Below are 12990 nucleotides of genomic sequence, written 5' to 3'. Positions count from 1 at the left end.
TCCTGTTTTCACTTTAGGAAACCAAGGCTTAGTGATGTTCAGTAATTTAGTCAAAACTGTTACCCAGTGAGGTAGAATCTAGAACCAAACTCAAGCTTGACTAACTTCAGAATCCACTCTACTATAGTCCGCATGGTGAAGAAATATGTGGGTACAGAGAGAAAGCAATAGAACTTATAGTGATTTTTATTTTTATCTCATTCTTTTGGGGGTGATACTCTTGTGAATATTTTATAACGAGTGCAATGTTGGTATAGTTCACATCTATGTAGTTATATAGACAAAAAAAGTACATATTATATATATGTATATTAAGAATGAATGGAGCTGAATGAAGGACAACAAAAATATTAGAGCTCCTTATACTAAGCTATAACACACAGATCAGCTGTTTGAATATATATTTTTTTTTTTACAAAAATGAGCAACATCTATTCTTTTGCTATTTTCCACTTTACATATTGTAAACATTTTTCATGTCAATATACATTCACCGACAACAATATTTTAATAAAAAACTTGATTCCTTAAGTACTAATTTTGATAGGGAAGTTCTGATGATTTAGACCTAAGATCTGATGATCATTCTGTACTCCTATAGCCCTATTCCAATGGATGATAGAAAATAATTAAGTACCTGAAAGCCAGGGAATATTCTTTGAAGAAGCATCTCTCCCCAAAAGAAGGTATCAAAGAGATATTTGTATATCCATGTTCATAGCTACGTTATTTATACTAGCCCTAAAGTGGAAGTAACCCAAGAATTCATTGATGGATGAATGTATGCAACAAATGTAGCATATCTATATAATAAACTATTACTCTGCCTTAAAAATGAGAGAAATTCTGACATTTGGTACAGCATGAATGAAACTTGAGGACATTATATTAAGTAAACTGTCAGTCACAAACCCCAACCCCCACCCCAAAAATGAGGCATTTAGAATAGGCAAGTTCATGAGACAGAAGTAGAATGATGGTTGCCAGGGACTGGAGGGGTGGGGAAGATGTTATTGTTTAATGGGTACAGAGTTTCTGTTCTACAAGATAAAAAGTTTTGGAGACGGATGGTTGTGATGATTACACAACAAATGAAATTAGTTGATACTACTGAACTGTATGCTTAAAGATGGTTGTTTTGGTAAAAATAACAACAACAACAAAGATAACAACATAAAAAAGTGCATCTCAAAATAATAGACAGGACTCATGTAAATAAAATCTCAAGTACGAACTGTCCATTGTGGGCCAGGCTCCCTACAAGGTGTTTTATCTCATTTGATGCTCTGAACAAATCTCTTATAGATAAGGAACCTCAGGCCAGATGGCTTGAACCTGGCTCAAGGTCATACCACAGCTCAAGGGGAGAGCTTGTCTCAAACTCACACCTGCTAGTCTGACTCTGGAGCCCAAAGGCCTAGATCCAGATCTTTCTTTAAAGTCTCCTGTAAAGAATGTAGAATGACTGTGACTCAGCAATAACAAAATGGCAAATCCTGTCTGCCTCCATCCTTGCTTGGTCCAGTGCCTTGCACACTACAGGTATTTATGGGGTTTGACAATGAGATAATGGCAAGATATTCCAAGGGCACTGCTGATCGAGTGCTCATTTCCTGCCTTCTCACTCTTAAGCTATCTCAAGTGACTAACATTAGACTCAGGCTACTCTGCTGATAAGACCACTTCTCATGGTGGAGTCCTTCCTGCTAAATCTCACTGCCTTCTGTCAGAGACTGCAAGGCCCCACCTAGACCTTCTTGTGCAGTTTAAGTGAAAATCTGAGCTGTTCGGGGAGTACAGAGGGAGGACTATAGGTCTGGCTTTGCCAACTTGAATTGTCATGGATTCATCACTACTTGGCTCATCAGCTATAAAACGAGGGCTCAAATGCATGGTATTGGGCTGCCTTAACAATCAATGCATAGGGCAGATTGAAAAGTGCCCATGGTATGGATACATTATTCTTTCAAATTCAGGTTTCCTCAGAAAAAGCAGGTTCTGAAGTTGTTAAGTGTTTACCCTGCTTAAGAGTTATTGGAATTAAAATCAAGGGCAGTTATGTATCTGGCAGGCAGTAAAAAGAACAGGTGTCTGCAAACTGCTTATCTTTTAAAGACATTTCAGAAAATAAATATATCCACACTTTACAAGGTAAAGTTCATAAAACACTGCTTTAGCAAGATGGTCACCCTTCAGGGACAAATAAGTGTGGGAAATACTGCTTATGTGTTTTCTGGCAGATGTGCCATGTACATGAACAGATTGGAAATGTATCCAAGAAAGCTTGAAATTAGTCTAAATTTTAACCAGGGCGTCCCTGCTGGCGCAGCGGTTGAGTGCTAGGTTGCAAAGCTGCCCGCAGCCTCTGCAGCACCAGTTCGATCCCTCACCACCCGCTGGCAAGGGTCCCACATGGCGTGCAGACCTCTCCTGCCGCACCCGCTGCTCCCCTCAACAGTGTACTTCGTCGGTCTGCCTGTTCTGTTCCCCGCTCTGGCTCTGGTGAATTCTCTCATCCTCCCGTGCTTCTGACTGTACCCAGTGCTTGTATAAACAAACAAACAAACAAACAAACAAATAAATAAATAAATAAGTCTTTTTTTAAAAAATAATTTAACCAGTATTTCCCAGACTTATTAGTCATTGGCTCCCTGTTTGTTGTTAACTTGTTTGTTTATTTAACATAACAACTCTTAACATCTGGCCAAACTATCGGGAAGTGTTAAACCAGAATATGATAATGTAAATATAATGCCATACAAAGTTTCTTAATCTCATATATCATTTAGCGCTATTATCCTAACCTCATAGCATGGAGATGATGATTAACAAATTAATGTCTGTAAAACAGTTTAACACTTAGAAGTATTTATAAACCATTAAAAATAAATAAAATATTAATGTATTGGACTGGTTTATAAAAGAACTTGCTTGCATTTTTATGTCAAACCTTTAAATAGGGTTTTTATTTCATTTCACAAGGAGTGAGAAAAGCTGCTTCTCAACAGTTTTTTTAAGAAATATTTTGCTGAATAATTGAAGGCCAGTCAGAAATAAGACAGAATGCTCAACTTTTGTTAAGTCATCCTTCTCTATTCTGCCCGCAAGGAAGGTAGGGACTCTATCACATTTGTATTGAAATAAAAAAAAAAAACAACACTCTTGACAGTAGTAAAAAGCATGAGTCTTTAAGTCCCAATTCTCCCACTTTCTAGCTATGCAAACTAAATAGCTACCCACTCATTACTCAGTTTCCCTATCTGTAAAATAGGTTTTGGTATAAAAGCTAAACATTTTAATAATGATAACAATAGCAATGCCACATAATATTTATCAGACAAAAACCAAAACCAAACCTGATATCCAGAGTGGCTAGGTAAGGTATTTGCAGGTACAGAGCAAGAGGCTAGGCCTGAGTTTGAATCCAAATAGTAAAATTTCAGAGCTCCCTTCTTCACTGCTAACTGCTCACTTGATTCAGTGAGTAGTCAGCACAGCACCTAGTCCAGGGGAACTGCTAATTTTTATTACTGTAACTGATTTTAAAGGCCGTGGAGATGGAATTATATTTTGAGAGGTTTTAGGGCTGGAGAGGTGTTAAGAGTGAGGGGTAGTTCTTACAAGTCTTTGATGTTTTCCCCTCCCTCAGGACATCCAGAGAAGTTTTGTTCCCATGGGAAACAGCAGCATTTTGTAGCACAGCTGTAAATGGAATATGTCCTTCCATTTTAAGCTGGGGGACTCCATACTCTAAATTGTCATCACTCACTTTTTTCTTAAATGTGGAACTCCCTAATCACATAGTTACTATGTAATTTCCACCTTTTGGGATCTTAAAACAAAAAGCTTTGCTTTTACAAACTCATTTGCAACTGACTCTGTGATAAAGCCTTGTCTCCTTGCCTCCTCAGCTTTCAGGAATTCTCTGTGTTTGTCTGTGTTGTGTTACCCAAGCAGCTCGTTATCTTTGCAGCTTAAGCACTGACTTGGAGATTCAGACTGTCAGCTATTTAAAGAAAATGGAAGTCCCCACTCCACTACTTTAACTTTCGAACGGCAAGGTTTCCTATTGGTTTTGATAATATTAACTTAAAATACTTTTAAGGAAACATGACAGGAAGTGAAATAAGACGGGGAGGATTGTTGTTTTTAGGCATTTCAGGAAGAAGAGTCTGAGCAAGTCCATGATGGCAACATAGTACAAGAGAAATGTGTGGAGCAAAGAGGAGATGTGTGAACAAATATTAAGGGGTATGAACAATAGAATATGGCAGATTAAAATGTATAGTTCCCACTAACTAGAGCTTTGAATGCCAGTTTGGGTTGTTGGAGGGTGGGTTCTGTGCAATGAAAAACTGCAAGAAATTTTTGGAAGTCAACAATGATGACTGTATGTTTCAGGACGATAACTAGGGGTTCTGTGTATGCAGTAGTGTATGATGAAACTGGAACAGATCTGGATGTTCATTGCGTACGTGTCATGATCTCTTTGAACCTAAATTTCCAATCTATTTATTTGTTGAATGATAATGATAACAATTGTGGTGGAAAATGTCCACCTGGATTGGCATGAATATACCACCCCTCAGTTTCTCAGTTATAAAATGAAGGTTCAAATGCATGGTGTTGGGAAGAAGGTGGCAGAGTGAAGACTCCAGGCCTCCACCAAACACATACAACAAAAGTGATGCAGAACAAAGCCAAAATCCCTGAGGGAAAAACTGATTATCAGTGTACCAATAGGATCATTAGCCCCAATGAAAGGGGTAGGAATAATTCTAAGTTAACTTTGTTTAAAGTAATAATGTGGGAGTTCAACCTGTAAGAGGGAGGCGTGGCTGCACTGCCCAGCCCCCTGCAGTTACTGAGTTGGGCAAAGGCCATTATCAGAGCTCCTAAAGCCTGGCACTGCACTAGATAAAAGGATGCAGGAGCAAGCACCCAGGTGGAGGGTGCATTCCAGGAGAGCAGCAGAGGTGCAGGCACAGAGCAATGAGTTGGCTTGAATCTGAGGCTCATAACACAGAACAGCTGTAGCCTGAATCAGGTCAGAGCACCTGGACTTATTTATGGAAGAGACTAAGACTAAAGTCCAGGCTGAGATATCTGAAAGACCTGCTCCCCTCCACCCCAGGCTGAGACATTCAAACCATCTACCCCCTTTCCTCACAAAGAACACTTTGCAACAAGAATTTCAAGTTCTGTGTCTACTGAAGGTGATACTTTGATGCTTATTGCCACTGTCCTCTTTTATACCTCTTGTTGGTACCAGTCCCTCCACTGCTCTAATAACTACAAAAACAACATTTGAAAATTTATCCTTACTAAAACCCATAATATATTGAAACTGAAGAGACGGAAGAACATAGTCCAAATGACAGAACAAGAATAACAAAAAAAACCTAAGAGGAGTCCTGACTCAGTGGAGTTGCAGAGCGTGACAGAGGGTAATTCAGGGCAACAGTCCAGGTAATGTAGATGGAACTTAAAAAAACAATGGCGGTACAAGGAGTTAAGCGTCAGCACTGTGAAGCAATCTTCAGCTACTGCAACACAAATTCAATCCCTGGCCCAGGGAGGTGACCCACATGCCGCAGCAGACCTCTCCTTTCTCGCCCACTGCTCTCCTCAGCAGTGTATTTCGGTCAATCCACCTGTTCTGTTCCCCACTCTGTCTGTGGTGAATCCTCTCAATTCCCCACACCTCTGGCCTGTACCCCAGTTCTTGTATGCATAAAATAAATATTTAAAAAAAGCAATGGAGATGGAGGACATAAAACAACAATAGAATAAAAATAATGAAAATATGAGGCAATTGTATTCAGAAATAATGGAGTTAAGAAACACTATAGCTAATATAAAAAATAGAATCGATGGCCTTAATAGACAAACAGAAGCAATGGAAAGAATTAATGAATTTGAATACAAGAACAGAACAAGATAGAGAAAAGAGAATTTTAAAAAAAGAAAACATAAAGAGTTCTCTGAGATGGGCCTCCCCTGGTGGCACAGCAGTTGAGCGCTGGGCTGTGAAGCTGCCTGCATGCTCGGCAGCGCCAGTTCGATCCCTGGCCACCGCGAGGGTCCCACATGGTGTGCAGACCTCTCCTGCTGCGCCTGCTGCTCCCCTCAGCAGTGTATTTCGGTCCATCTGCCTGTTCTGTTCCCCGCTCTGGCTCTGGTGAATTCTCTCACCCCTCTCCCCCTCCCCTCCCCGCGCTTCTAACTGTACCCAGTGCTTGTATAAATAAATAAATCTTAAAAAAAAAAAAAGAGTTCTCCGAGACAACTTAAAGGAAGATAATATCAATAGTATGGGGATCCCAGAAGGAGGAGGTAAAGAGAAAGGCGAGGCATAGCAAACCTATTTAAAGAAATAACCACTTCAAGTCATCTCACTCTGGGAAATGAACCAGATCTTGTGATCCAAGAAGACCCAAAGAGTTTCAAACAAAATACCAGATAGACATACACCAAGACACATAATGATAAAGCTGTCAAGAACCAACAAAAGGACAGAATACTAAAAACATCAAGGGAAAAAAGGGTAACCTATAAGGGAACACCAATAAGACTACAAGCAAATGTTTCAACAGAAACATTGCAAGGATAAAATGATGGAAATTGATATTCAAAGTACTTAAAGAAAAAGACTTCTAGTCCAAGTCCTCTCCCCAGAAGGATTAACTATTGAGATAGAAAAAGAATAAGGACCTTCACTGAAAAGCAAAGACTAAAATAATTTATCAATACCAAGCCACAGATGGAAAAAAAAAAAATCCTAAGGGAGTTACTACAAAGCAACAGAATAATGAACATTAAGGTGAAAGAACACCTAAGTTACTTATTATGGTGGGGAAGTAGGAGGATGAGGAAAGTAATAATGTGGCCCATTAGAACCAGCCAGAGACCAGACCAATGGGTGGCAGAAATACATCATATACTAACCTCAGTAGAAACATCAAACAAAAAATAATAATAGAAATAACACATAATACAATGGAAATGAAATCTAAACCAAACAAAATAGGAAACCCTCAAAAAAAAAAGACAAACTAAAATACCAAAAACATAACAAATGGTAATAAGCATTTATATCTCAATAATTACCTTAAATGTAAACAGCTTGAACTTACCAATCAAAAGATGCAAAGTGGCTAAATGAATTGCAAAACAACGCCTAACCTTCTGCTGTTTATAAGAAACTTGCTTTATCAACAAAGACAAGCATAAGATTAGAATTAAAGGTTGGAAGACAGTTATACAAATAACAACCAAAAAAATCATAAACAATTATACTCATATGTGATAAAATAGACTTTCAATTAAGAAAGGTAAAAAGATGGGAGAAGGACACTATATTATGCTTAAAGGTCTAATAAAACAAGAAGAAATAACATTTAGAAATATAAATGCACTCAGAGCACCAAGATACCTAAGACAATAACAGAACTTAAGAGATAAATTGGTGATGTTGGGACTCGGTGTGTGGGGTTCTTGGGTTCCTCAGAGAATGAATTCAACAGAGAACCCCCCCCTCCCATTCAGCCGCACATTGCAAGGTTTATTAAGGAAAAAAAAGACATTGTATAGATGTAGTCGGCCAAAGAGCTGCTGGTTCAGAGCAAGGGGTATCCTTAATGTTGCTCTGTGATGGAATTATTCTGTAGAATTTATCACTTGGGGATTGGATGGGGTTGGTTTTCTGTAACAACTGGTAATTCTTTCTGCCCCTACCTCTGTTGTTGACCTTGTGAGAACTTCTATCCTAAATTTTCTACTCTAAGTTTCCATCAATAACAACACAGTGATACTAGGATACTTTATATTTCACTTACAACAATGGACAGAGCAACAAGAAAAAGTATAAATAAGGAAACAGCATTCTACAATATCAACAATAACAATATTTTTGGCAAGATAATTAAAAAATAAACAATTGGGACTACCTGAAATTAAAAAACTTCTATACAGCAAAAGAAAATACAAGATGATTAAATAGACACCCTATTGAATGAGAAAACATATATATATATACATAATGTATAAAACACAATCTATAACTGATAAAGGATTAATTTCCAATACATATAAAAGGTCCATACAATTCAGCAACAAAAAACATCCAATCAACAAAAGGGCTAAATTCACTAAAGGACAATTTACTAAAGAGGATATTCAGAAGCAGACCTCTCCTGTCTCGTCCCCTGCTCCCCTCAGCAGTGTACTTCAGTCAATCTGCCTGTTCTCTTCCCCACTCTGTCTCTGGTGAATCCTCTCACCCCCCACATCTCTGGCCTGTACCCCAGCTCTTGTATGCATAAATAAATAAAATCTTTAAAAAAAAGAACCCCAACAATAAGTGTAGGAGATATGGAGAAAAAGGAGTTGATGGGAATGTGATCTGTTGATGGGAATGTGATCTGTTGAAACCACATTATAGCAATCTGGATTTACCTTTAAAAATTAAAAATGAAAGTTCTGCACTGCCTGGCAGTTCCACTTAGGTATGTATCCACAGAATATGAGACCATTAACAAAAATAAATCATATGTTTTTTTTTAAATTTTTTTTTATAGAGGCATGTTTTATTTATTTGTTTGTTTGTTTTGTTTATACATGCACTGGGTACAGTCAGAAGCGCGGGAGGGTGAGAGAATTCACCAGAGCCAGAGCGGGGAGCAGAGCAGGCAGAAGGACCGAAGTACACTGCTGAGGGGAGCAGCGGGCGGCAGGAGAGGTCTGCACGCCATGTGGGACCCTCCTCCAGTGGCCGGGGAGCAGCCGGGGATCGAACCGGCGCTGCAGAGGCCGCGGGCAGCTTTGCAACCCAGCGCTCAACCACTGCGCCACCGGGGAGGCCCCCAATAAATCATATGTTTTACAATATTCTCAGCACTCATTATTGACAATAACTAGGATATGGAGACAGCCTAAACCTCTGTTAATGGATGACTGAATCAAAAAGATGTGGTACATACACAACTGTGAACATTTATATAGCCATAAAGAATGGCTGAACATATTCAACAAAATGGAGGGAATTTGAAAGAATGATCTACAGTAAAGCAAGTCAGGATGATATAAACAAATATTGGATGTTCATTTAACAGACACTTGAAACATAAAACACAAGAGCTGTTGGATATCAACAAATCATCCTGAGGGCTCTGAGGTTAAGGGGGAGTGGGGAGGGAGGGAAGGAGAGGGAAAGGAACAGGGATAGTGGTGGGGAATAATGTTATTGCTTTAAAAAAATTAAAAAATAAAATAATAAATATCTGTAGATTAAGTACAATAAAAAAGATGTCAGGATAATTGTCCATTTACCTATATACTCACCAATTAGAAGGAGAACTCATTTTCTCTGCATTGAAAAGTTACTTAATGGATAGACTTATTTTCAGCATGATATACACAGATGTAAAAAACCCCAACCCCAAAATAAATAAATAAACAAATAAATGCAAGGTATTAGGCAGCCCTAACATTCTATGCTGAAAACAGAGAAAAAGTATCCTCTGCATGGTGGAATGAAATCAGACATGGGCATTTAAAATAATGTAATAAACATTCAAGCAATGTGCACACATGTATACTTTTATAATCTGGTTGGATGGAGAAGATTGAGAACTGAAAAATTTAATAATCACAGGTAATATCAATCTTAACTACAAAGAGAAGTTCATCACACCATTAATTATATTAGCAAAAAATTGGAAACAACACATATTTGTTACAATAGGACATGTAAATTATGTTCATCAATTTGATGGAATATTATTAAAATGATAACTTCAGGAACTCTTAGAAGTGTTTTGTAAATATTAATTAACTTGATCCTCACAGCAATCCTATGGGACATGTAGTATTAATATAAGTCCCATTTTACAGAGGAGGAAACTGAGACTTGGAGAATTTAAATAATTTATTTAAGATTACACAGGAAACAAGAGGCAAACCTGGATTTGTCTGGTACTAGTGTCTTTTCTCTACCCACTATAAACATTTTCCCAGGGTATTTTATTTTGCCTAGTTTTCTTAAATTAGTTTTATAACAAAACTTTGGAGAAAAAACTATCCTCTTGATTCAAGGGTGGAGGAGATTAGATAGGGTAGGAGTAGCAGCTAGAACCAAAATTTTACTTCATTGAAGACCCAATGATTAAAGTTTCACAGATCTTATTCTTTTGTTCACCTTCATTGACAATAACTAGTGCTTATAATACAATGTCTACTACACAAAATCATTCGACATCACTCATCTCCTTAAAATCAGCCTGCAAAGTTGTCATTTTCATTAACCCCAATTTACAGATGAGTAAACTGAGGCTAGGACCTTGGCTCACTCAAGGTCCTATTGCTAGTTTCCTACACCTAGGCTCATTCTAATACTCAGCATGATTTAGAGAACTTCAGAACAGTGCTCCTCATTTCTTCAGGAAACCACGATGAACAAGCAGAAGTTAGGAAAAGGAGTAGTTTGGTCTTGGCCAAACTTACTAACTCTGAAGTCTTAAGGTTAAAAGGACTAAGCTCCTTAAGTTCTCTTCTGCCCCAGACACATGATTTTCCCTAAGGAAGGAAGCTTTATGGAATCAACCTTTCTCTTTCTATTCTTTCTTTCTTTTTTTCTTTCTTTCTTTCTTTTTTTAAAAGATTTATTTACGTATACAAGAACTGGGGTACAGGCCAGAGGTGTGGGGGGTGAAAGGATTCACCAGAGACAGAGTGGGAGCAGAACAGGCAGGTCTACTGAAATATACTGCTAAGGGGAGCAGCGGGAGAGACAGGAAAGGTCTGCTATGCTATGTGGATAGCTCCCTGGCCGGGGATTGAACCTATGCTGCAGTGGCTGCAGACAGCCTCACAGGTTGTGTCCCAATCCCTTATGCCACCAGGGAGGCCCTTTCTGTTCTTTCCTTAACAGTTTTTCTGACCCATCTCAGTTCCTAAAGTCTTTTCAGTTCTCAGAAGTTGCCAAGACACAAGATGATGATGAATATGGGAGCAATAATGACACCCCCATAATAATTAATAATAATAATAACAACAACAACAATAACAATAATAGCCAAAGTGGATAGAGAGCTTGCTAAATGCCATATACTGCCCTAGGCAATGTTTACAAACATTTAATCTCACAACAGTCCTGTGGGGTAGGTGCCATTTTCCTGATGAGGACATGAGCTCAGAGGGTGTACCTGGCCTGCTTGATAGACAGAGAGAGTGGAGGAGGGAGGGTTAGGAGTCCACACACTGCCAGGAGTGAGCTTTTGGCCCTGAGCCCTCAATTATAAATCAACTTCAGACTCCCCTCTACAATGGCATTCTTCAAATATCTGCTCTTCCCAGGAACTACAGCTCCTCTAGGAGAGACAATAGTGTTGTGCATAGAAGCTCTGATGTGAATGAAACCAATTCATCTCTCCCTTTATCCATGACATTTTCTTTTAATTAAAAAAATTGCTGTTTATTGATTTTCATGATTCCTTCAAAGCACATTTCTTAACCTAAATTAAAAAAAAAAAAAAACACAACACAAACAGGAGCTAATAGAAGAATGTGGTGAGTGGATGACGTCGTGTTCATTGGACGCCTCTGTTTTTCCACCTAATCAAACAGGCAGATGAGGAAAGTGCTTGCAGTTTCTGAAGTGAAGTAATACTGACTGCAAGTTTTCAAGCTTGAAAGGTGCTATTTGGTTATCAGTCCGTTAAGGAGCACACTGTTAAAGAGTTGGCTGGGAATGAGCACTAGCTGATCTGTAAATAATTTACGGGTAAAGTTTACTGGGAGTAGAACATTAACACGGCAGAGGCAAAGCCTTCAATGGGTCATTGGCCTATGAGCTGTTTCTAATTGAAGACTTTGCCTCCACCTTTAACCGCTTTTACTTCTCCAACTACAAGTATTGCATTGAAAGGACAGAATGGAGCAGGTAGAGGGTGAATTCAAATATAAACACTCCTCTGGTAATGTGGTCACTTAGGCAGTTCGAACTAGTAAGTGTCTCAGTGGCAGCAATATAACAGTTAGGTCAAGAGTAGGAGGGTCAGGCCCCTTTGGGGCAGCTGCAAAAAGCAAGCCTCTGTTAATCCCTTAACTAAGCAGCTGATGGGTTTAATCTTTTTGTGCATACGTTATAACTGTTCAAACACAGGATTATTATAAGTTTTAAAAACTCAACACAGGCTACCCAAGCTTTTTATAGATTTCTTCATTTTGGAACAGATGACGGTAAAAAGAACTTTGGGAGGGCTTCTGATTACAATTCACTGTCACTCTGGCTTGATAAATTCTAAGAGAGCTTCCTTCCCAGATTCATTCATAAAAAGAATAGGTCTCTATTTGAAGTGGGAGAGATCTCAGTCCCCGGCATTGGGGTCTATTTTCTTTTGATTTTGCATCCATTGTTATTCAAAATAACAGCATAAAAAGACTCAGCTAGGGTTATTTTGCATAGTAATATCAGAAAAGGAACTGTTACCTGGTGTAATCCCCCTTGGCTTCCTGAAATAAAAAACAAAGATGGATGATCAATATGTATTTATGTTAGTAAAGCTAAACAAATATTCCTCTTGATCATTTTCCTCTCTTAAAGTGCCAGAGCTTTGTTTTGAAAAATGTGCACAAGGAAAACTTCTCCTGTGGCTGTGGAGAATGTGGCATTGATAAGAACACCTAATACCCCTGGAATATTTCTTATTTATAACAGAAGATACAAATACATCTGAAAAAGCACAGCTAATTATTTCTCCTTTATGTTTCTAACATCACGTGATAAATTGTCTACTGGAGCAGCACCCTTTTTTGAGTCTGGACACAGACCTTTTAATCTATTACACAAGTAAATCAACACATGCTATTTGTTTTCCCTTTTAAACCAGCATGGAAACCACATTGTTTTGCAGCTACTAGCCCTTTTAAGAATCAAAGAACTCTTCAACTCAACCTTAATAAAATGTATATAGAACTTACCAAATGTAA

The 12990-nt window shown here is 38.4% G+C and overlaps 1 protein-coding gene across 2 annotated transcripts in view; it reads right to left on the bottom strand.

Annotated features, from left to right (window-relative positions):
• Positions 1-12990, bottom strand: part of FRMD4B (FERM domain containing 4B) — a gene marked incomplete at its 3' end in the record, with an annotated part of 177201 nt that overhangs the window by 60913 nt on the left and 103298 nt on the right. For both annotated transcript variants that reach the window (XM_084248254.1, XM_084248253.1), the window contains exon 7: positions 12491-12513. In XM_084248254.1, the coding sequence (XP_084104380.1) occupies positions 12491-12513 (23 nt within the window). The remainder of the gene's footprint in view (positions 1-12490; positions 12514-12990) is intronic.

This window comes from Talpa europaea (genome assembly GCF_964194135.1).
Source record: "Talpa europaea genome assembly, chromosome: 11".
Classification (NCBI taxonomy): Eukaryota; Metazoa; Chordata; class Mammalia; order Eulipotyphla; family Talpidae; genus Talpa; species Talpa europaea.
The sequence above is the reverse complement of the archived record's forward strand: the minus strand, read 5'-3'. Positions and strand labels throughout refer to the sequence as shown.